Source organism: Corapipo altera, unplaced genomic scaffold (assembly GCF_003945725.1).
Source record: "Corapipo altera isolate COAL_440 unplaced genomic scaffold, ASM394572v1 49, whole genome shotgun sequence".
NCBI classification, from domain to species: Eukaryota; Metazoa; Chordata; class Aves; order Passeriformes; family Pipridae; genus Corapipo; species Corapipo altera.
The window spans coordinates 14,250,639-14,275,809 of NW_020884879.1; the positions used below are offsets into that span (position 1 = coordinate 14,250,639).

The following is a 25,171-nucleotide window of genomic DNA, read 5'->3' on the forward strand; positions in this document are numbered from 1 at the left end:
TGGGAGAGGGTGGCAGAATGCCACGCGTGCAGACATGGGCCGACGTGCATGAGATGCTTCATGAAGTGATAATTCAAAAGGATGTTGATCCAACAGACTGCTGCTTGGTACAATGAGCACGGTGTCACAGTGTCACAGTGGATGGCATTCCTGATCACAGCTAAAAATGCCTTCATTCAACTTCTGCCTGGCATTTCCAGCTGTTGTTGCCCTTGCAAATGCCTGCATCTCTCTCCTAAACATTGTGCTCCCCTGTGCTCACATGAATCTCACATGAAGAAGTGGGGAAAAGAACTTGGCTGGAAAATGGCCAAAAGGGAAACTTGCTCCTCTTATCTGACTTTCAAAAGGAAAAAAAAGCATTGGTACTCAGAAATGAATAGTCATGCTGATTTTTCTATATGCCTTAAGAGCATTTTCAGGGCAAAGGAACACATGAAAGGAAAACAAGGGAGTTTGAAAAAACAAAACCAAGGAACCCCTGTCGCCTCTGTCACCTCTGTCACCTCTGTCACCAGTCACATGTTAAACAGGTACTTGAATAGTTCTGGTAGCAACTTACTGTGTGAAAACCTTCCTGCCCCCATACAGAGTATTTTTGTTTAGCTGTAATACCAAAATATTTGATCCTTTTTCTTTGAGCACGGAATCTCTATTCTATCCTGAAGGAATGACCCTCAAGATGGGGATGGATGAAAACATAACCTAGACCATCCTGGGGGCCTGGGATGGAGTCTCAGCACATCTATGATGTGGTACAAAGTCGTGTACTGAGTATACAATTAAAATCAATCTCCCCTTTGAACTATAGACCTCAGCATTGTCCTGGAAAAAAAAAATACCCTGCTCTGCCAGCTGAGCGATGGAGAGAGTACTGAAATAGAATCGAGAGTGGCTTATGTCAAGCAGACCAAGGCTGGGGAGAAACCTGACACTGGGACAGGGCTGTATCTCTGCGAAGCGATGAGCTGATGCCAGCTGGGAAGTCTGAGCTGGATCTGTGATTTGAAACACAAGTCCATTCTCACTGAACATCACTCTCCTTTCCTACTGGCAGAGCTGGGGTTGCAGCAGCGGGGTTTGAAGCGGAGTGCTATGGCCTGTTAAGTCCAGAGCAGAAATCAAATCTGTCCCCCAGTCAAAATTCCTGCTCTTAGAGCTCTGCAATCCTCTTTTCCTTAAGTTCTGGTATGCTCAGGAGGCCCCCTAGCACTACCCCTGCTGAGTCACCTCTGCCTCACTGTCACAGCACCAATTCCTCCGCTGCTAACCCAGCACCAAATACCCCTGTTATTCCACAAAATGCAGGTACTAGGGGAGGAGCTGCCTTTCCTTCCTCTCTGCTAGTAGGGGAGACATCTACTCAGGATTTACAAACAGGTTCCTATGGGATGCTGTGATAGCAAAGTAGAGGGCAAAGGGTCAGGGGTGCATTTGAAAAGTGGGGGATTGTGTTAAAATAGTAAAGCATTTGATTGCTTAATCTCCAAAATGAAAGGGGTATTCTCTCACTTTTCTGACTGGTGTGTTCTCCCATTTTTCTAACTGCTTTTGTTATATTTATATCCTTTCTTCCTTCATGTCTCATTTTCACCGCAGGGCATATTTGGGGGTGTGGAAAAGCAAGCCTGTGCCTGTTATCTGTGAAACTTGTCCCTAGCCCTGGAAAGGACCTATTTTTAGGTAGGCAGTAATGCAGTCCTATTTCTTTCCCACATGCAGTCCTTCCTCCACAAAGTGCTTTGGACATACTTTTATGCCTTGCCTGTGAAATGTGGATCTCTTTCTAGCAGTAATGTGTGGAGGGGACGAGAGTTTGGGAATCTCCGGGCTTGTAAAATTGTGTATGGCTCAGGGAGATGCTGTACTGCTCATGTCATGTTTGTTATCCCACAGCCTGTCTTTTCAGGCTCACTGATTTTGAGACTTTAGAGAACACAGATAATTGCAGGGAAGATGATAAACACCTCGTGTTAATCACCTTTCGGGGTCACCCTGAAGGGTACAGCCTGACCACCATTTCTCGTCCTGATCTTGAGCACTGTGAGGAAACCAGAATTTTCTTTTGTAAGGGCTTTGTTTCCCTGTGTCGCCTAAAGCTGTGTGATAGGTTCACTCTGGCTTGCTGGCACTGCTGGAGGACAGAAGGAAGCTAAAGGATCCTCCTTCTCCCAGGCAGACAGCTGGAGCAACGACCCATGTCTTGGTATCTTGCTGATGGCAGAGCCACAGCACACAGTAGCGAGTTTGTCCACAGATTCTCCCTGTTTCAGGGTCTTTTAATCCAAATCCCTGAGGTTTGCCTGATATAATTTATGTTGTTACCACTGATGAATCTGGAACGGAAGTTATTATCTAGTTCATCTACCCTTTCATCCCTTTTTCTGTCTGTTTGCTGAAAACTGTGGAAGTTCCTTGAGCAGGGATAAGCCCAGAGAAGGCTGCTTGTGAGCACGATTCGGCTCAGGTCAGTGTCCATCCCCTGTTCAAAAGAAAAGGGCAGACATCATCCCTCTGTCTGGTCTTTGTAGCTTGTCCCTGAAACCTTTGTCTTGCACATTTGATGTGCTCCCAGTGACTCACCCTTGGAAAAGCTTTGAGCTTGCCCCTGCTGCTGTGATTTCATATGTGCAAAAGGAAATTTCGAAAGATGTCATTATCTCCTGTGCCGGTCCTTGTTTTTCTGGAGATCTGAAACCATCTCTCAGATTGTTTTTAGAAGGTCTCCAAATACTGACCGCATATGGCCTGTCATCACATATGAGGTACACAAAGACAAATATATATATGTGTTGAGTGGAAAAAATGTCAGCCTCAAACAGCAACTGTTTTTGAAAGCACTTGTCTCTGTTGCAAAGGCTCTCTGCATAAATTGAGTCATGTACAGGGGTAGTTTCAGTTTTTATCATGGGTTGTATATTGATCACAATAAAATCATGAAATGCAAAATACCTTTTGCAGTTTGCACTTGTATAGGTAGGAGGGCTTCATCTTATAGCTGGCTCAGTGGTTTAGTAAGTTGTTGCCAATGTAAGCGAAATTTGAGTCTCTGCAACATACTGGCTGTAGGTGGGAATGCCAGTGCTCACTATCTGCTCCTGAGGGACTGTTCATGGGCACATACAGAAGGTGAGATGGATGGAGAGCCTCCCATAACCTCCCCGAGGGATGCTTGGCTAAAAATGTAAATCTTTTCAGCCAGAACAACAAGCAGAGTTAGCAGTATGGGAAGAGGGGAAACTCGCATTGTCATTTTGCTCAGTCTCACATTCAAGTGGACAGAACTGGAGGCAGCAACCTGTTAAGATGTTGTATTGATTGGGCAGCCAGGACTTCTCACTGGAGGTGAACAAGGCAGGGCAAAGCAGGGGGATATGGACAGATGGGTCTGGTGGTCCCCCCTTGCAGCGGCAGTAGTTGCTTCCCTCTGGCCCCACAAGGACACCCACTAGACCTGTCCTCTTCGAGCAGCTGAGCTGTTGTTGAAAGCCTGCATGTGAGCCCCACCAGGCTCAGGAGCACAGGAAGCTGCTGGAGGCAGCAGGGTGGGGGCGAGTATCGCTCTCTGCCAGGGGATGATGGGCAGTTGCTGTCTGCTTTAGGCAGCTGCCAGTGTAGAGTTCCCCACCCTCAGGCTGGGTAGTAGGGATGGCAGGGTGCCCACTTATCCACCAGGACAGGTGGGAGGTGAGGTGGCAGCAGGGCAGGGCACCATCACCCCATGGACCAGGATGCTTCTCAGCACCCACCGTGTCCAGGATAGGATGCCGGGACAAGGAGCCTGCTGCTTGCAGAGTGGCTTTGGCTCACTGGGGAAGCAAGTCACATGGGAGTATTTTTTTGCCAGTATCCTCCGGCAAAAATACACTTTTTCTCTTTGTTTTCCAGTCATGCAAGAGAGCCACAGGGATGATTTTCTGAATGAGACACAAGAGCTTAACAGCACTGGTACAAGATAAGAGGTGACAGAGGGGAATTCTGTGAACGCAAAACCCAGAGATATCATTATGGCGTTGAAACCTGAACCTGGACATCATTCAAGCTCTCCTTTCTCCTCCAAATCCCACTCCTAAGGCCACTGCTTTGCAGTCAGTCTTCCAGGTTCTCCAGGCCAGCAATCTACAGGCTGCAAGCTATTATTTGGAGCAAAACAGGAGTTAGAAGCAATATCTGTAAAAGCAAGGATATCCTTAGGAGTTAGTGCTCTGGTGGTGTCAACAAAGCCAGGTAACACTCCTGGGGAAGCAATACTGCAAGGAAAAAAAAAAAAGAGATATTTTCTTCTTGGTTATGGATACCACAAATCCAGAGTTTCTGTCCAGGAGCGGGATTAAAGCAGGTCCTCTTGTGCATGGCTTGGCTTGGCAACTCTTTGGAGGTGGACTGCTGTGCGTGCTGGTGGTCTTCCCTTGTGGGTGTGGAAGGGAAGGGGGACAGGGCTGCCAGGGAGGGTCAGGAGGGTGCCAGCCTCTTTCTCGGTGCAAGTCCTTCGAAGTCCATCCTAAGTAATCCCTGCTGAAAACCAGCTGCAGGGCCTTTCCATGTTTCCACAGGCTCTTGGACTTTGCTCTTCTCTTCCTCCTTGTTGCAGAGTGGTCAGACAGTGTGTGGCTTTCTTGGCACGTCTCGTTCAGCCTTCGCAAGTGTGGTCAAGCCTCCCATTTCTTTACCTAGCATTCACTGCTGCGGCTCATAATACCTTGACAGAAAAACCTGTTCTAACTGTTCATGTGTCTGAACTCCATATTCCTGCCATAAAATATTTCAGCTCAGGCCTCATTGCAGAAGGTGGGTTTCTCTTTGTTTTGTTGACTTCTTTTTTTGGTTGTGCTGTTCATTACCTGTTCCATGTTAGCATGCTTTGGCACACTGTGGTGGTTTGAAAAAAAAACTTTTCCCCTGAGGCTGGTGATAGTCTGCCCCAGAGGTGGTGGTTTTGATACTGGATCAATTAAAAATTTTGTGCGCCCTTGCGGAAATTACATACAGAATCGGAAGAGAAGAGGTTAATTTTAACTGCGTAGCTGAAGGAGAGGCAGCCATGAGCTGAAACACCACATGTAGTGTGGGCCCGCGGGGTGTTTGCCCCTGGCTGCTGGCCAGGGGGTCCAGGAGCAGCACAGCGACTGAGTGAAACACACGCCCCCTGAAGCTGGTGACCGAGGGGGACCCCAAAAAATCAGGAAGACCCCCTGGGTTGCATCTTCTTTCCCCCCTCGCAGTGGGGGAGGAGAGGAAAGCAGAGGCAAAAGCAAATATGGCATGGACCAGACTGAGAGATGCAGGGACATCAGATGGAAAGAGAGAGAGAGAGAGAGAGTCGGTTGGAATCAGTTCTAGGGTAAGGACTAAACTAAAAACCCTTAGAACTCTTTGACCCCGGGGAGGAGGGGTGGAAATTCCCAAAGAAGACTCCCAGGCGCTCAATCCGGGGGCTGGAACCTTCACGGAGCAAGAGCAGGGGATAAAGACTTTAAATTTTAACCCCTGGCATGTTGTGCTGCAGACGTGGTGACACGGTGTTACGACCTGCCCCAGGAAAAAGGGGGCAGGGGGGGTAACCCAGGTTTTATCAATAATTCCTTTGGGGTGGATTAAAGCGAAACGACACTAAATAATCAGTGTTTGAAAACATATATTGACAAGATTTATTCTAACAATTCTGTATTAACAGGCATGCTAGCAGTTTGGGTGCTGTCATACAACAATGTGACACAGAGATAACCTTTGGGGAGGGAAAGAAAATGCATAGGGGAGAGAAAGGCAGGATAAGAGCAAGGGAGAGTAAGGGAAAGAAAAGCTGAGAGTGGACAGATGTATATAGTCACCGCCCACGGGGTCCAGCGATGCTTCCATGTTTGTCAGTTGAAGTGGTGGCCTTGATCTGCTGGGGGTGAAGGGGGGAAGCCCCCATACTCTAAGAAGTTATGAGTTATTATATCACGGGTCATGCCTCGAGCCTCCAACATCTCCTGGGTCTGTGCTGAGTTTTTTTTTTTGTGTCTCGCCCGGTTCCCGCCTTTAGGGAGGGAGGGGCCTGATTGCTCATCAGATGTATCAACAGTCAAAAGCCTGCGAGCTCGGCTTCTTGCCTTTTCAGGGCTTCACACCTTCAGCACTGGAGGGAGGGAGGGGCCCGACTGCTCATCAGAGGTATCATGCAAGTCAAAAGCCTGCAAAAGTCTCCTAGAATGCATAAATCATTAACCATTTCAGTCTCTGACACACGGGTGTTCCTCCGAAACCCACGGTAATACCCTCGGACGAGGTGGCCAAGGAGAGAAAAGTGGGGACAGACCCCCCAAGCCCCTTAGAAGAAAGAAGAATTCCAGCTACGACAAATCAAAACTGCTGCCTTAAAGATAAGAGACACTTCTAAGTGCTGCAGAAACTAATTTGGAAGAGCTATGGCCTGAAAGTGAAAAGAAGACTTCTTCTTTCTTTCTGGACTTTTTTTGAAGGAAAGGAGAGACAGTCTATGTATATATATTGTTTCACCATAGAAGAGATAGTTAAAATTGTTATAAATATGTATTTATATGTATTATAGTATTTATTGTGTAATAATAAATTGTAATATAATTCCCTTCCCCCATACTGAGTTGTGAGTGTTTGAAAACTTCTCTACACACATTAGAACAAATTATAGAAAAACTCTTAAAATTAGCTTTTTGACAATTTTTTCCAAACCACCACACACACAGAAAGGGGAAAACCAGCAGCAGACCAGACTGTCCCTCACCTCTTTGCCATCAGATGTTCTCTGCATCAAGCGTCCTGCTCAGCTTGATAACAGAAGGTTTCTGTGGGTTACCATGAATAAATATAAATTCACCAGAATCATATCTCAGAGGCACATTACACCCTGAGGGGTGCTTCGGTTCATTGTCCAAAGGGCCAACACAGCGGCATGATCCCGCTGCTTCTTTCCATGCCGTGAACACCCCATTCCCTACATCACCATATGCCAGTGTTTCTGTGTGCTGACATTTCTAGCCTTCAGCTTTTCCTCTCAGAATTTCTCTGCTTCTGCCTGTGCAGCGAGGTGGAAGTGCCTGCCCTGCCAAGTGAGGACTGCTTTCCTCATCTAATTCAAAGCTCCTTACTGAAGCAGGTTTTGATGTGCAAGGGGCAGCTGACTCGGAGTTAGGAGGACAAGAATGAGGCGTTGAAATTCCTCCAGATGCAGAAGTCACCTCTGACCCAGCCATGGAGGGGAGGAAGAGAAATATCTACTTGCTACTGCCAGGGGAGGCTCCCTGCCAGCCCTGCCAAAGCCCCAGCTGTCCGTGGCTCAGCTGCCAGAGCAGCTTCTCCCACTCAACTCTGGGCTCTTGTCTGCACCAGGCAGTCAAAGCAAAAGTGTGATTTCAATGGGTTTAACTAAGCTATCACTAATTTCCTACAAATGCGAGACTTCAGAGAAATCTATTTGTTTTTATGGGACTGCTTACAGACATATATATAAGTTTACAAAGCGGAATTTCCAGCTCAGGGAGCTGCAAATGAGAACAGGAGTTCACCCAAACACTTAAGAAGCATACAAGGTATTGAAAATAAAATAATCAATAATACATTTAATTTAATATGATTCATTACCATTGCATGCAGAGAACAGTATTAATTTTCATGTAGAAATCCATTAAAACCTTCACTTTTATATATTCCTGAAGTGCATAGTTTCCAGACTGGTATTGCATTCAGACAAAGGTTCTTCCTTTGGAATTAGGGTCTGCCCCTGGATTCATAGGGGACTCACTCAGCTGCTCTACTGCATATTTCAGATGCAAGCCCTGTTCAGGCATGAGGCGGAATAAACTTTAGAGGTTTCTACAAGACACTTAACAGAGAAAGTATTGTAGTTATTGATTAAAATAGAAGACAATATTCTGATTACATGTAGAGTACAGTAGCAAAGTGATTTTATACAGTAATGCAGGGACTTTGGCTTAAATTTGAGGATGAGATATTTATTGCTTGTACAGTTGTGTGATAAATTATTGGCAAGTAGAAGCACAGATGGCTTTCCCTTAAGATCAGGCATCACATGTCACAAATTATCTGGGAAATTGTCATTTTAAAAATAACTCTGGAATAGGTGCCAAGCTGAGAGGGATATCAGTGTCTAATAAACAGATATAAACACAGCAGTGCCCAAAACTAAAAAATATATTTGAATTAAACTACGCAGAGAGAGCATGGGTGCAACTAGTACCTACTCTCTAGCAGCACAAATTAAAGCTTTTCACACTGTATTTCTTTTGTTTCTTTCTCATCAGGAAATTCAAATAATGTTTTCCATGCATATTTAAGCTGCCGTGGAGTTAATGGCATGAATAGTCATCTTAGATTCTTATGTTACAGTTCCTAAAATGAAAACCCTACCAGAAGAAACAGGCACAGTTACAGGCAGGCAATTTTTTTTATATAGTTTTCGAGGTGCTGACATGTTTACCCCCTGAAGTGTCCAAGCTCCAGAGCAGCCATTGCTCTTATTGTCTTCTCCAGTAACCATATGTGCTTCACACCCTGGAAAGGTAGGATCCTGCAGCCCACCAAAACACAAGAGCCCACCAAAACAAAATTACATCCTGCATCTCATGGCCATGGCTGCTTGCTCAAAGTAGAGAATTTGTTAGGCTTCAGCATGTGGCTGGGGCAGGCCTTCACTCTCCGTTGCCCTACAAAGATAAGGGAAGGGAGTAGATGGCCTTTGCTCATCGCTCCCCCTCCTCCTCAAGGGGTGAAGGCTGCCATGTGTGAGTGAGGAGAGCCAGGGCCCCTCTGGCCTCCCCCCCTTCCCCCGGCAGCCGTCACCTGTCCCAGCCTATCCTCCTCTCACGCGCATATATGGACACGGCAGGACGGCATCTTGTGACGCAGTGCTGCTAAAAACAGCCCCAGCTCCCTCCAGCCCTCGCTTGAACAATGTCCTCCAGCCAGAGCAACCCAGAGAGCCTCTGATCCCAGCACAGCCTTGGACTTATTTCAAGGGAAATTAACCTGGAAACCTCTCCACAAGGCCGTGGTCCCGAGCATATGCCCCTGGAAAAGCTAGGGATGAGCACCTCCCTGAGCTATAAGTCCTTCTCCAAAGAGCAACAAACTATGGACAACCTGGAGAAACAGCTGATCTGCCCCATCTGCTTGGAGATGTTCACCAAGCCCGTAGTCATCCTGCCCTGCCAGCACAACCTCTGTCGGAAATGCGCCAGTGACATCTTCCAGGTAGGTTTCTTCCCACAGAGAGCTCTGCTTCCCAGGCAGCACAGGCTGGAATGAATGGGAAAGCAGGTTTTTTTACATGTTTTGGTTGACTGATTTTAATGGTTGGTGAGACGAGAGGGGGGGAGTGATTTAAAGCCAAAGTTGATGTCCCCGGGGACCAGGGATGAGCTAACAGCAGGTGAAAGTGTCACCTGTTCACTGCGGGGACATGGCCAAGTGTGAGCTGAGGGACTGGCCTCTCACCAGTAGTCACCAGATGCTTTTCCAGGGGTGGTGTGTTGGAGCTACCCCCTTATTGGGCATAGTGACAAATGGTTTCCTACCATTTGGTGCTTTTGGAAGAGATTTTCATGATTTTTCATGGCCTTACCCTCCTCTCCTTGTGCTACTTGGCAAGAACAGGCCTCCAACCCCTACCTGCCGACCAGGGGAGGTACAACTGTGGCGTCGGGAGGCCGTTTCCGCTGTCCCTCCTGCAGGCATGAGGTGGTCCTGGACCGACATGGTGTCTATGGGCTGCAGAGGAACCTGCTGGTGGAGAACATCATCGACATCTACAAGCAGGAGTCCACAAGGTAACGAGGGAACATGTGTCCTTCAGAGGGGGTTTGACACAAAAGCAGACATGGCTTAGGGGGCTGCTTTCCATTTGGTCTTTCCATTTGGCATGCATGAGGTTGATCTAGTTGTTTTCTCTCTTGGAAGTGTGGAAAAGGATCATACTGCCATGCCTGCCTGTCTGTTTGCTGTGCAATGAAGTCAGCTCTCACTGAGCACAGAAAACTTACCCAAATAGGTGCTGAGCTTCCCTGAGCTTCCCTTGCAGCAGAACATCGGGCTTATTCACACAAGCAACACTTGCCAGTGCAAGCAAAGTCCTTGAGGTCAGCACAGCTACTCACACGAATAAGGGAAAAGTAGCTCATATTATTTATTGCAAAAACAGTTCAGACAATTCTTATTTGTCTTTAACCTGTGCATTCTCATACGAAAAAAGGGAAAGAATTTCAAATCTCGTTAGAAAATCCTGAGGGACAGACAGTGCAAACAAGGAGAAAACTGAAATTCACACAGAAGGTTGGCTGCATCATAATGTCAAATCAAAACTCAGTAATAAAAAGTCTCCATTCCCGTCAGCTTGGGATGTGAATTCATGAAATCAAGTCTTATTTAGGAGTCCACAAAAGAAAAGGAATAACCAAAAATAATACGTATCAGAGCTGCATGGCTATGCACAAGGATCAAGACCTCAGGGCAGAGGAATGGGTTAATCCTAAAAAGTAAGGTTACTCCTGAGTGGTAATTTCCTGCATTTGATGTGTAATGAATCCAGCAACAGAAAAATATTTTCTCATCTCTCTTTCCCTCAGAGTGGTTGGATGCATGATACCACTGTGGAGAACTTAGTAGGGGAGAAGGTAGGAGGGAGATGATTCTGTCTCTCTACTCTGCTCTTATGAGACCCCACCTGGAGTAGTGCATCCAGGACTGTGATCCTCAGCACAAGAAAGGCATGGACCTGCTGGAGTGAGTCCAGATGAGGGACCCAAAGACGATTAGAGGGCTAGAGCACCTCTCCTCTGAAGATAGGTTGAGAGAGTTGAGGTTGTACAACCTGGAAAAGAGAAGGCTCTGGGAAGACTTTAGAGCAGCCTTCCAGTACCTAAAGGGGGCAGAGGAGGACAGTCACCAGTAGAGAGAATGTTTTGGAGTCTGACGGTGGCTTTGACTATTCTCAGCTGTTTGAATCCCTCCAAGGACTGTTGTAGCTGGGCATGGGTTGAAGCTCCAAAGTGTTAGAGAGCACGAAGCTGGCTTAAAACTGTTCTTTCTGCTGCCCTTTGCGCTCAGTGCCAAGTGAAGGTCATCCACCCCTGTGTGTGTCATTGATACCCAAATATTATTTTAGTCAGGAAAATCTCAGAGGAAATTATTCAGCAAAGCTACGATGACGGACTTGGCTTTTGACCAAATAAGCTGGACATGTGTGGCCTCATGTCTTCCTTGGTTTTGCTTAATTTTTCAGCTCACAGTTGTATTTAACTTAAAAAAAATAAAGAAATACAGCTCCTTTTCCCCATGTAGTTAATGAGCAATTGGAACAAAATTCAATTAAACAGAAATGTAAGAATAGATTTAGTATATTTGTTTAAAATTCCACAGAAATAAAACATGTGATGAATAAAAAGGGAGAATAGAAAAAAAATATAAACACATATTTTCTTATATATTTGTCCAAATGGTTCATTTACTTTATCCGTTAAGGTGCTTATTTAACCTTCATGTATGTCCTTAGAATGAAAGTTACTGTTAGAATTATGTAGCAGCAGCAATGCATAGCAGCATTATCTAAAGTATTTGGCCCTTTACAGGCCTCAGCTGCTTATCTCCCTCTGCCTAACATTCCTAGGGCTCCCCTGAGAGTGTAAGATGGCTTTACCCTGTGCTGTCCCACTGAAACCAAAAAATCCAGGGAAATCAAGTCTTCTCCACTTCCCCCTTTTGTACCTGTCTCTTCCATACTGATGATTGGGGTCTGGCAGAGGTACACAGGAAGAAGGATAAGATGGGATCTTTGCCTCCTTGTTTATTCCCAAACAACCCTTCCTCCTTAATGGGAGCACCCATGATTTTCAGACAAGAACCCCTTCCTCTTGAGTCCTCCTGTGGGTATAATTCACTACAGCTACACGTGCCAGAATAATCCCAGCTCCCAGCTGCATCAGCTTAGGAGACTGAGGGGAATTCATTTAGGTAACAAGCCTTTTCTCCTGCTTAGACAAAAATAGCTTATTTCGAAAGTTTTTTGGTGTTTGGAATTTTTAATTGGTTTGTTTGGAATTGGAATTTATATTTGCATTAGGGAATTTGGTTTTTTCTAAATAAAACTAGGGCAGGCACTGGGCTATGGGGTTGGGAGGGTCTGCCTGAGCCATCACATGCAGATCTACTAAGTATCACATCATATGGTCCTTTATCCCATTGCTCATCAGATTCCAGCTGATGGCAGCATAGCCTGTCGCCCAATTTAGAATGTATTAGCAACACAAGGGAAGAAATCTTCAAGCAGGTGGTGGCTCCTACAAAGCTTTAAAGGATGGCAAAGGACTGAACCCACTGGAAATTTGGTTGGCTAAAAATTAAACCAATCTTTGAAAGTCTGTAGGCCACTGGTCACCTGAACTATCTGAGGAACATCAGGATGCCTGCTGCTACCAGAAAAGAGTAGCAACACGAGACTGTGGCTTTTTGTAAAACCTGGCAGCCTCTAATGAGCTTGGCTGGCTGTTCCACATCAAAAGGTGCTGTGGGCTTTGTTACCAGTTGAATCCTGATCAGGGAGGGTCAAGCATTCTTTCTGCCTTGCACGTACCAGAGAGAACCCAAGGTACAGGCTGTCCCTGCAGCCCCATAGTGTGCAGCAGGGACCAGGCACTGTGCTGAGAGTCAGCCTGTGTGGGCTCTGCGAGGGCAGTGATGGATGGGCTGTGGGGCTGGGCAGACAGAACTGCCAGAAGCAGCTCTCCCTGACCCCTCTGAGGTCTTAGTTTGAGCTCCCAAGGGAGGATGTGGCTCTCCAAGGCAGACTGCAGAGGTGTCTGGAGATCTCAGACCGGCTGGGCCAGAGAAATGAGCTCTCTGACCGCAGGTCACCAAGAAAGGGAGCTGCAGGAGGAGCCCCACAGACTGTGCAGTGAAAGAGATGAAGAGCGAGATGACCTGGATCTTTTCCTACTCCCCATGGACACAAAGCCCCAAACTCAGCTGCACCAATTGTTTTCTTGGGCCAGGCATTCATGATACCACTGTAACAGAGCTATAGGAATCCTTATGTCCACATGAACTTCTATAGTCTTCTCATTTTTCAAGTCCCAGTTCTACCCTGGATATTGGTGCGCTTTTCACTGCTTTTGCGAGAGTCCATTGTTGTGATTGATTTTCAAGGACCACCTCCTCCAAGGTCAAAAATGGTCTATCCCCGTATACAGGAACTCAAGCAATGGTGAGAGGGTATCTGCATTGATTAACTGGGAGCTCCTGATAAAAATAGAGCTTTGAAAAAGAAGCATAAAGAAGGTGGACAGGTGATTCAGGAAGATTTTGAGACACTGTTCAAGCATGTACAGATGAAGTTAAAAAAACCAAAGCCTGTTTGGAACTGAATCTGACAAGGGACATGAAGGCTAAAAAGAGCTTAATGAGGTACATCAGCAGCAGAAGGAAGAATGGGGAAAGTGTGAGTTCACTGCTAAATGGAGGAGGGTCTCATGTAACAAAAGAAATGGGAAATGCCAAGGTACTCAATGCCACCTTCACCTCAAACTTTACTAACAAGTTCAGTCTTCAGGAATCCCAGGACCCTGAGACCAGTGGGAAAATCTAGAGCAAGGAAGATTTACCTTTGGTGGAGGGGGATCAGGTTAGAGAATATTAAAAAAAAATTGGAAATCCTGAGGGGAGGGATCTACAAGTAGTGAGGGAGCTGACTGATGTCATTGCCAGGTCAATCTCAATAATCTTTGAAAGGTTGTGATTATTGGGATAGTTTTCTGGTGTTGGGCAGGACTGGAAGAAAACAAATGTTCCTCCAGTCTTCAAGCAGTGCAAGTACTAGAATCTGGGGAACTACAGACTGGTCATCTTCACACTTGTCCCTAGAAAGTATTTCAAGCAAATCCTCCTGGAAAACCTGTTCAAATATATAAAAGACAAGAAGGTGATTAGAAATAGTCGGTATGGATTTATGAAGAAGAAATCAGCCCAACCAATCTTATAGCCTTTATGGTGAGATGACTAACTCCGTGCATGAGAGGATGTTGTTTATCTAGACTTTAGGCACTGTCTCCTGTGACATCTTTATTGGCAAACTGTTGAAATAAGATCTAGACTGGACAGTGGAAAGTGAACTGGACAGCGGAAAGTGAACTGGACTGAAAACTGCCTATACTACCAGACTCAAAGGGTCATGGTTAGCAGTATGAAGTCAGGTGGAGACCAGTCATTAGTGCTGTATGCCCAAGATTGATACTGAGGCAAATACAGTTTAATAACTAATGACTTTACATAATGTGCCTCATACAGTCATGCAGATTCTCTTCATCCCCTGACCAGCTGCAGACACTAGGTGATGTCTTGGTACAGGAAGGGCTACAGCTATCTTAGGATCCTCAGTAAAAACACTATCAAAGTTGGATTCAGGACTACAGCAGGGACCTTTTTGGATTTGAAAAAATCCTAAGGAAAGCACACCATTTAACTAAACAGCAGTTATGTTCTTAATTAAAGTGTGCTTCTTTATGTGCTCAGCAATTGTGCATTTCCTCACCAAATCACAGAGTCACAGAATGACTGAGATTGGAAGGGACCTCTCTCTGGAGGTCATCTGGTCCAAACAACCCCTGCTCAAGCAGGACCACCCAGCACCAGTTGCCCGGGACCATATCCAGATGGCTTACGAGTATCTCCAAGGATGGAAACTCCACAACCTCCCTGAGAAACCTGTCTCAGTGCTCAGTCACTCTCACAGTGAAAAAGTGTTTCCTGATGTTCAGAAGGAACAGTTCCAGTCTGTGTTTTGGTTTGTGCCCGTTGCCTCTGGTTCTGGCACTGGGCACCATCAGAAAGAGCCTGAGTCCATCCTCCTTACACCCTCTGTTCAGGTATTTAGACACTCAAATGTGTTGGTAAGACCAAGGTCATTGTTAAGATTCCTCTTAACCTTCTCTTATCCAGGCTGAAAGTTTCAGCTCTCTCAACCTTTCCTCACAGGAACGCTGCTGTAGACCCCTAATCACCTTCAGGGCCCTTTGCTGGACTCTCTCCAGTATGTCAATATCTCTCATGTACTGGGGAGTCCAGAACTGGATGCAGCCAGTACTCCAGGTGTGGCCTTACCAGTCATAACTTACCTGAGAATCCTCCTCTCCATAAAACACACACAACACTCTGCACATTAATGTCCAAACCAAGTTTTAATGGAAAAGAATAAGCCTGTAGCAGTCAAACACAGGCTTTGCATCTCAAAGAGCGGAGTCTGAGAATGAGACCATAAAGCTATCAGGACATTTCAGCAACCTGCCATTTCTTTGGTCACAATCACAGCTGTGGTGAAGCTTTTCTCTTACTAAAGCCATGCTGTAATTTTCCTATCAGCTACTCTTTAATCTCCTCTTTCAGAAGCAATCTCCATTTTAAACTTAGAGATTGTGTTTTGGCCTTTGCTACAACGTAGACCTAGAGGATCCCCTCTGAAGTCACTGAAGAATGTTGTGCTAAAAATCTCTCCTTTTGCACAGCCTAAAGGAGACTAAATCTGTTTATTTCTAGTCTTCTGACACTGTCTTCAGGGCCCCACTAGTTCAGGGAGTTCTGCCAGGTTTCTTCCAGCTCTCTGCGGCACCTTTGAAGGTTGTCTGCTTCTGGCTGAACTTGCCTGACACTGTCACCTTTTTGCTCTGTGCAATGTGTCTTTCATGCAACTGGCACCACTCCAGTGTCCAATAAAATTCTAGTAGCTTCTGGCTCTGGTCTTGTAAATATTTGCAGGGAGAGACACTATTTCAGGCTTAATTAATCACTTTGAAATTCATTATATTGCCCTCACACATAGGCACTCCCATTGTGCACTATAATGTGAATATATTAGGGGCTGTTTGCAGTCATCTGCAAACAATGTAAAGCATTTTTTATGGAGGAGACACACCTCTTTTGACTAGCATTGAAATGATGCTGGATTTGACAAAGTGCATTGTGTTAATGGAAATCTGACCCAAATACTATAGGCGTCCTTCAGAAGTGTTCGACTTGTTTTATTCTGGTATATGGCGTTATATTTCAGATTACAGATATTCCTTATGATCCCTTCAAATCCCAGAGCCCTCTTGAATTACAAAAAAAAAAAATAAAAATGTGTGAGACGTTTTCTTTTTGCTTTTTTTTTAAAATGTATCTAACTGATCACATTCCATTCCCTTCAGAAGTGAAAAATCTGTACTTTATCATTAAAAAATAAATACCATATCGACTCTAGCAAGCTGTATGGAAAAACTCTACCGTAATATAATATAAAATAATGCTTTTTCCATGCATTTTTAAGCTTTAATAGAGTGACTGCTTGCCTCCTTGCTACAGAACTCTATAGAATGGCTTTAAAAAATGTTCCGGTGTAATTCCACAGAATTTTGTAGTTTAGGAAAATATTTTCTATCTAAGGATGGAAACATATATTTATATGCTTATTGTTCCATTGTTATATTGTTATATTTATTGTTCCACTTGCTACATCTAAGTCATAGTTCCCCTTCTAAACAGTAGCAGAAGAGGATAATGGTTTATGCTGGAAATATTTAACATTGCCACAGTAGAAGTGTCCGCTTTTGGAAGCTTAGACACACTCTATCAATCTACTGACTCTGTCTTCTGGTGCCACATCATCATACACTCATGTGCTTGACACAGATGTGCTCAGGGTGTTAAGCCTGAAGCATGGCTCAGAAAAGCACTACCCTGCCCACGTGCACCAAACCAGAGGTCTCACTTGCACTGGGAACATCAGCCAAGTGGCTCATTTGAAGGAACCTGCAACTAAATTAGTTCCCAAAATAGCAGGTTGTGTAGACTCGTGTGTATACAGCTAAATCGTTTTGGGGAAGGGAAGATCAGGACGGAACTATAATGTGGTGACAGTTCCTGGCTTAGCATTTGTGTGTAACCCAAGCTCTTTGTGATGGGTACAATTGACTATCCTCCTATTAAATGGTTTGACACTGTATAAGCTAAACATGGGCCACAAAATTAATTTGTGTGACACCTTTTTTTGGTTGCTGGCCTATATTAAAGGCTTAAGGACCTAGTCCTGTCTGGTATTGACAGTCCCGACCAGTGTCTCACAAAGTTCATCAGCAGAGATACAGAGTTGAGGGCCTAAAGGTTCATCAGTATCTACAACTCTTGCTTCAAACAAGTCCCCTTTGTAAGAGCTTTGCTGCATTAAGGCCAAGTGCCCAACATTTTGCATGATGAACCAGAAAGAAATTAGGTACATTTCATATTTCAGACAGTTGTTAGATAACATGCTAATTAAAATACATGAGTAGTCTGAAATGAGGCTTAGTGAGGTTGTTTAAATATTTAAATATGAGCAAGAGTTTTGTCACACTCCGAGTCTCATTCCTCATTCATATGGGAATCCCCATATGAAGTCATGTTGCTATATTGTCGTCACATCCTACTGGGTCAGGACTTAAGCTGTACCACTGTCTATTTAGTCGTACCATAGAGCAGGTTTAAGTCTATACTGTGTATTCAAGTCAACTTTGGATGCTGCTATTCAAATGTACTGTATTTCATGCTAATACCATAAGTGTTGTCATCAGAAACCCATGAGCACAAAGTTTGTTTTAAACTTGTTTTCTTTTGCAGACCTGAAAGGAAATGTGACCAGCCAATGTGTGAAGAGCACGAAGATGAGAGAATTAATATCTATTGTTTGAACTGTGAAATGCCCACCTGCTCCTTGTGCAAAGTCTTTGGTGCCCACAAAGACTGTCAAGTTGCTCCTCTCACAAATGTTTACCAGCAGCAGAAGGTAAATATCTTCGAGTATCTCATAGTCCTCCCAGCAACCATCGACAGGAGATTATTCCCATGGGCTTCCTGCGAGTTTACAAGAGAGTTTGGAGGTGCCTTAGCCACTCCTGTATGTGAGTGAAAGGCTCTTGTAAATCTGCAGGAACTGTTTGGAAACACAGAAAAATAAATTTAGGAGAGATCACACAGAAAGATATTAGATTGTCCCAATTTTTTTATTATAGTGACTAAACATTTTAGAGAGCAATTTGATGTGAAGCTGAGGATCTCTCTTTTGATGTTCCTAACACTTTTTTTCAGTGCTTTTAGATCAGAATGGTATTTCCAACACATGAACTGGAAAGAGAACAGACCATTTCAAATCAAGTAGTTATCTATCAGGCACTTTTACATTTAAGCATTCCATTTTCAAGAAAAGTTAAGTGAAAAACCTCTTCCTGCAAGTGAATGCAGGAATATTCAATAGTTGGCAGCACAGGATGTACCTAACATCCTCTGCCCTTGCTGTCACCAGTAGAAGACTTGTTTATTTTTAATACAGTATTAATTTAAAACCTGACTCACTGGGTTATCCTCCTGAGATAAACAGCTCATTTTTCTGGAGGGCCCCAGTGGGGCAAGCAATCAGACAGGCCAAGTTTGCAATCCCAGCCTCCAACTTTGTCACACAGATGCGTGTGTGTAGAAACTACAAATGAGAAGTCACTTCAGGAAAGTAGTTACAAACATCCTTTTCAATCAAAATAGGTGAGAGAAGGAGGAGAAGTTTCTTGGACTGAATCCATGCCCCCAGTCACTCCTTTTGCATGGAGATTTGCAAGCTGTAGTTTCGATACCAGAGTGCCTGTGAGAAGAGGCTGTCATGCCCAAGACGGGAGGGGTAACCTGGAGGCTGCAGGATGTGTGCTTCAAAGGATCCTTTACAAAGCTGTGGAGGCCACGTACACAGTTGTCTCTGTTACTACAGTGGTGTGCCAAGGGCCCTTTGTCCTCTCCAGCACTTTCCCCAAGTTCCCTAGGGACTAGTATCTCTGTCTCTCCTAAGGATACCTCACAGTCTTCTTCATACCCACACTCATGCCATTTCCTTCCTCCACTCATTTCCCTTGCACCAGTGGCTCAGCCTCCACCTTCTTCTCCTCCTTTTCTCCTTCCCCTCTCACCACAGCCCTAACTCCACTGCTCACATGCCAACGACTCAGTAACAGCCTGGTCCCTCCAGGTCCATGGACTAGGTCTTCTCCTCTCCAAGGCCAAGTGCTACAATCCTCGTGGAAATACCACTGTGGTGTGACTAGACCCAGACACTGAAAAAAACAACCCCTTAAGAGACAAAGTCTTTTCTCTCTACAAACCCAATGAAATATTTTGGGTCTGTTAAAACAAGGCTTCAGACAAAAGTATCTAGAAGATTTTCTTAAAACAAAGTGCTTCCTCTTCTCCAATTTCTTCTGAAATAAAAGTTCCAAACCCCACAGTTTCTTCTCAATTAAAAGTTTAAAAATGTTAATTTTTTCATAGTGTGTTGGAAGAGGAAAAAAATGTCAAAGTACTAGCAGGTATCTTGTGAGCACATAAAGCTCCAATTTTCCTCAGTTTTGGCAGAAAGACAAGCTAATACCCTGGTATGGCTTATTTGTCTCCTGCTCCCCAATGTTACATGTACCACCATTAAGTGGGACAGTATCTAACACCCTCCTGCTTGCTCTCCCCTTACTGCCTAGTCTGAGCTGAGTGATGGCATTGCAGTCCTGGTGGGGAGCAATGACAGAGTGCAAGGAATAGTCACACAGCTGGAGGAGACCTGCAAGACAGTTGAGGTAGGTACCACCTCTTTAAATGCAACTATTTCAGTGTGAAGTCCCACCTTTTAAACTTCTGGTAATGACCATGCTCTAACAGACCTCACTTTACCCAAATACATTCCCACATTGTGTCACTAAACCACTACTTGTGGCTTTGTACATTATCAAGATGCACTACCTCAACCAAAGGATACATCCTGCTCAGCACCTCTGACATTGGCCATGTGGTGGATGATAAAGAGTAAGGCTGGATCATATCAGCACGTCTCGCTCAACATTCTTAGTGGAATAGGATATCACTGAAGTTAAAAGCAGATCCAGTAAAATGCCATCAACTCCCAGCCCATTTAACAGTTCTAGAGCCGTAAACGACCAGTATTAGTCTGAAGCCTGACTGGTCCTGTGAACAGAGCCTTATTCTATGCCAGAGAGTAGGCACAGCATGGCTCACAGGTATGTCTGAGCTCTGTATTGCTTTGCCTTCTGCACAGAAGTAGTTTTTTAATATACTTACATTGTCCTTTAAGGAGTCTTGTTTTATTGCTCACGGGACAGAACAGTTTCTATTCTTACTGGATTTTCTGATAGAGTCCTCGTTCTGAAAGAGCTAGAATTTGTTTTGTGTCATTCAAGAGCAGAAGCGGCTTTCATTTCCTCCAAGAGCTTTGCATCAGCAAAGCAAACATAAATATCAACTTTGACCAGTTTGAGCATCATAGAGCAATAGGCTGAAAGGAGCTCGTATGAATTGATTTTGTGGTCAGTTTGATGAAGCATCTAGTGAAGGAGCCACATCCCTCTCAGCCCAATTAGAATTATATTGACCCTTCAGAGCTGGAGCAGAAAAGGGAAATGGTAGAGAAAAAGAAGTTAATCCAAAATGTATAGATTCTAATTGGTAAGAAAAATTGATTACACAACCTATGTACACAATCACCCAAGGCTCCTGTTCCCTCAGAGTAAGGAAGAACAAAAATTGTCCAAGTTTGGTTTAAAGAACATAAAACCATTAGCCCAAGTAAATGATAGAGCATGTTAGTGGCAGTCAAAACTTTGTAGTCAGGAAGGATTCACACTGCAAGGATGAAACTGGCTGGTATCAGGACTTTGCAGACAGAAACAAGCCTTTCAAGTAGGTTAACTGCAGAAATTTGAACGATACAAAAGCAAAAGCTTACACTCATTTAAGCTGAACTAGCTGAACCAGAAACAAAGCTTCAAACATCTAGTATGAAGTATAGAGAAAATATTGTGCTAAAAATACCTTAAGAAACACAACAGTGTCTGGAACTAGCTTCCTCAGAGTCATCCACTAGTTTAAAGTCTAACCTTTAAAGTGAAACCCTAAAGAAAGTGCAGCCATTTTACCTCCAGATGTTTTAGCAGGTTTTTCACCTTCAAAGCCAAAGATTGCACAAAATAGGTCTCAGAGTTTACCTTGGCACTTCCATGTTATATTTCAAGCAAATCACATTTCCTGCCATACAAGAGCTTTGTCTGAATTGACATCAGTTCGTCCTTGAAGATAAAAAGCTACAGCTGGAACTGAGAAATGTTCACACACGGAAATAATGCTTACAATCCAGGATTGTCTCTTCTCTCTGCTTAACACTTGGCAGAGAGCAATAAATATCTTCTTTAGCAGAATATACATGATCATTTTCTTTTTAGATGGAGTAAGTAATAGCCTATAGTTCTATATTTAGCTATTGCTCTTATCCAAACCTAAAAAAACAGAAAAACAAGCAAACCAAAAAGTTGATCAATACTTGTATAGCTTTTAACTGATTGAAAGGTTGACCAAATCCATATATTATGCTGAAAATTGAGAAAGGAATATAAAATTCTAAAAGCTGGAAAACTGTAATAAATAATTAAGTACTGTTTAGCCCTGTAAATGATATGAGTAAAATAAAGAAGGAAAAATTACAGTGTTTCTTTCAAATGCTAATAGCATAGGCCAGTCAGCAGAGATCCTTTGGAACAAGAAGTGAGACTCATGCTCAGTAGCAAGGACTCCTTTCTTTTTGCTGTAGCTGTGCTTTAAAAAACCATAAAGGCTGGGAACTTTTTAGAATGAAAAGTCATGTATTTGTTAACCTTCTTCATTACACAGAATCTGATTAGGGTAATTCCGTCATGCAGAGACTTTGTATGGGAACATTTTATGCAGAAAGATAATATTTCAGAAATATTTCAGCATTTGTAGTTAAGAATCTGCTTTGCACTCTCACTCTGGAGATTCACAACTCTGTAATATCTGCTGGCAGTAAATATTATGTATTAGAGCTTAGAGAAAGGGAAGGATCTGTCAGAGCACCCTGCTATCGCTTGCTCTTCTTCCTCTAACACTTGTCCTGTGTCAAATGACAAAGAGCATACACCTGTCTTGAAATCAAGGTTGTTTTACGAGTGATCTGAATGAGATTTCACAAGGAGAAAGCTAGGAGAGAGTGAAAGAAGAGAAGAAAATTATTTGAGGTCAAAACAATAGAATGACACCTAGGAACCATGACTCACTTGGGTTGAAAACTTCCTTAACCCCACCCTATAATTGCATTAATCAGGAATTTCTGGAAAGTGGCAAGAACCTCCAGAAGGGCAGGAAAAGCCTCCACCCCCTGCAAGGAATTTTAAATTGGGAGTGCCTGTTTAGCCTAGCCTTTCTCATTGGGAAGCAGAGGTGGATACTTGGTTCAATGCAACAGGATGTTTATTCACTCCCCATGCCCCTAAACCTAGACAGTGATTTTTGGCCAAATGTACATCCTCCAAAGTCTTTCTTCTTTGAACAATACAGAGTAGATTGTCACCACTCGTAGGAATGAGCTCTGACTGAAAGGCATGAACAAAGTGAGATTCTATCTGGCTAAGGGCTATGAATAATCAGTCTTATCACTTCCAAAAGTACTGTGAGACTGTTAATAATCCTGTGCTGCCAGGATCTCAGCATCATGGCCCAAGGGACAAAGATGAGGAATTGATTCAGCCTCAGTTCCTAGAAAAGAGATTTAAATAATCACCACCATTCACAACCAGGTATAACCACAATAAGGCTATGCCCTGGGGCACAGAGGTTTCTCAAGTACTTTGGTTTGGTAGACTTCAGACATTATACATAACCTGTCTCCCATTTCCTCCCTATAAATCCTCCCTTACAAGTGCAATTTGTGCTCTTTAGAGAGTGCTCAATGCAGCAGTCATCAAACCCATCCTCCTTACTCGTGAAATATGCTGTTGTCTGGTTGGAAGGACAATAAAAATGTCTCAAAAAACGATGTGAAAATTGGTACCTGAACTTAGGGCTGGAACCTGATTCCTCTTTCTTTTCTTTGTGTTTCTGTCACACACCATTTTCTTCACAGAACTTCTACTTCTTTCAGTGCACATTAATGGAATATAACGGACTCCTATTGTCCAAATAGAGTCTTAGAGAGCATATGTGAGAATCAAGCCCAGCCACGATTGTTCGAGGCACTCAGAAGAAAAATAAAATTCTCCAGAGCTGATTTGAGATGACCACTCCTTTTAAAACCATTCTGTTCACGCAAAGGAACCCACTTCTAATACAGTGGGGGCTTTTACTTTTTCTGCAGACTTTGATGTATCACTGCAGACATCACAAATACCTTTTACACTTTTTAGCAGACTCACAAGTTATACAATAACCTGTTTGGGGGCTTTCAGTGGCTTGAAATTCAGAGTCTGAGAACAGTTTTTGAACTTTTGTTCCAATAGCTTGGACTTTGAAAATTATAAAAGTCTCTGGGGTCATTCAGAATCCTTTGCACTGTTCAGAAAGAGGAATTTCTTTGATGAAAATGCTTCCAAGTAACTATAAAAATAGAAACTCTTTTAAGAACATAACATGTTTAACATAAACCAAATGATTCACAGGAATGCTGCAGACGACAAAAAGAACAGTTATGTGAAAAATTTGATTATCTCTACTCTGTATTGGAAGAAAGGAAAAATGAGATGACACAAATAATCACTAGAACCCAAGAGGAGAAACTGGAACACGTCCGCTCCCTGATGAAGAAGTATGCAGATCATTTGGAAGCTGTGTCAAAACTGGTTGAATCAGGAATCCAGTTCATGGAAGAACCAGAAATGGCCGTGTTTTTGCAGGTATAAAGTCTATAAATAGAGATACAACAAGAATGATAGGTTTATTGATACACTATTTAAGCATTTCTCAATTTTAGGCCCATTCAGAGTTTGGTTATCTTTAAGTGAACATTTATACAAACTCATTTTGTAAACATTTGAATCAGCTCAGACAAACGTCTAGTCTTGTGAAAAGTATCCAAATCTAGAACATGAGTATTTGCTATTTGCACCAAAATATACGGTGCCACGAATGAATTTCTGGTCCCAAAGAAGAAACAGGAATTTAAACATTTTCCAACAAATCTTTATTTTCCCATCAATATCATGGTGGGACAATACGTTCATTTGCACATGAATTTCTGTGAATTATAGGTTTCATTTGCATATTGACAAAGTGATTAATGTTTCAAGAACTAAATATTTATGGTTTAAGTTACATTTTTATACCTTCGTTTAACTTTTTTCTTCTGTTTTCTTACTATAAACTTAGGAGAGGTGAGTAGGAAACCGCCAGCAACCTGTCCACTAAAATCACTGGTGTAGAATTTCTGTCTTGCAAGTTTACAATTCCTCTATATTAGAAGCTGGAAGGGTGTCTTCTACAAAACAAAACAAACAAAAACTCCAAACAAACATAAAAAAACCAAACCTCAAAAACAAACCAACCCAAGCTCCGCTTCTTTTTGTCAAAGAATTGCCTTTGAAGAGTACAATAACCCTTCAAGACAAATAGAATTTTGTCTCTCCAGATGTATGTCCTCATGGTTAGTCAAAGATATAGTTACTGTGACTAAAGACGGTAACGGAACAATTGCTTTTCACCTCAAGCGCAACAAAAAAAAGAGGAAAAGTATTTCCATTTTGTTTCTTTTTAACAATTGTACGTATTTCCCATGATATTCAGATTTTAATTAAAAAGTCTTCAACTAACTAAAAGGTTTACTCAGCTGTATACTAACTACCATCCAAATTTGATCTCATTCATAGACGTCATGGCTGTCATTAATGAGATCTGTATTAGTGCATTTAGAAGCAGTCAGTGTAAGAATTAGATCTCAATGCATAAAGTCTTAAATGGAACCATTTAAAAAGTCAGTTATTTCCTTTTTGTTTTCACAGAATGCCAAAACATTGCTACAAAAGTAAGTATTTAAACTTTAGACTCTTATTCTTTATAATCAATTACAAATTATAAATTTATCTGCAAATCCAAATGACAATAACCAATTTCTCTGTTTTAGAATTACTGAAGCTTCTAAAGGATTTCAAATGGAAAAAATAGAGGATGGGTATGAAATTATGAACCAATTCACAGTGAACCTCAGTAGAGAAGAAAAGATAATACGAGAAATTGATTTTGACAGAGGTATGTAATTTATTTCACCAAAATTGTTTTCTTAAATTGCAGCTGTGTGTGATTACACAATGATACAGAG

General features: G+C 43.1%; 1 protein-coding gene across 2 annotated transcripts in view; it reads left to right on the forward strand.

Moving 5' to 3' along the window:
* Nucleotides 1-8,933: 8,933 nt before the first annotated feature.
* Nucleotides 8,934-25,171, forward strand: part of TRIM55 (tripartite motif containing 55) — a 35,243-nt gene continuing 19,005 nt past the window's right edge. For both annotated transcript variants that reach the window (XM_027638763.1, XM_027638764.1), the window contains exons 1-7: nucleotides 8,934-9,228; nucleotides 9,631-9,803; nucleotides 17,650-17,815; nucleotides 19,542-19,637; nucleotides 23,520-23,753; nucleotides 24,855-24,877; nucleotides 24,977-25,101. In XM_027638763.1, the coding sequence (XP_027494564.1) occupies nucleotides 9,040-9,228; nucleotides 9,631-9,803; nucleotides 17,650-17,815; nucleotides 19,542-19,637; nucleotides 23,520-23,753; nucleotides 24,855-24,877; nucleotides 24,977-25,101 (1,006 nt within the window). In that variant the 5' untranslated portion in view covers nucleotides 8,934-9,039. The remainder of the gene's footprint in view (nucleotides 9,229-9,630; nucleotides 9,804-17,649; nucleotides 17,816-19,541; nucleotides 19,638-23,519; nucleotides 23,754-24,854; nucleotides 24,878-24,976; nucleotides 25,102-25,171) is intronic.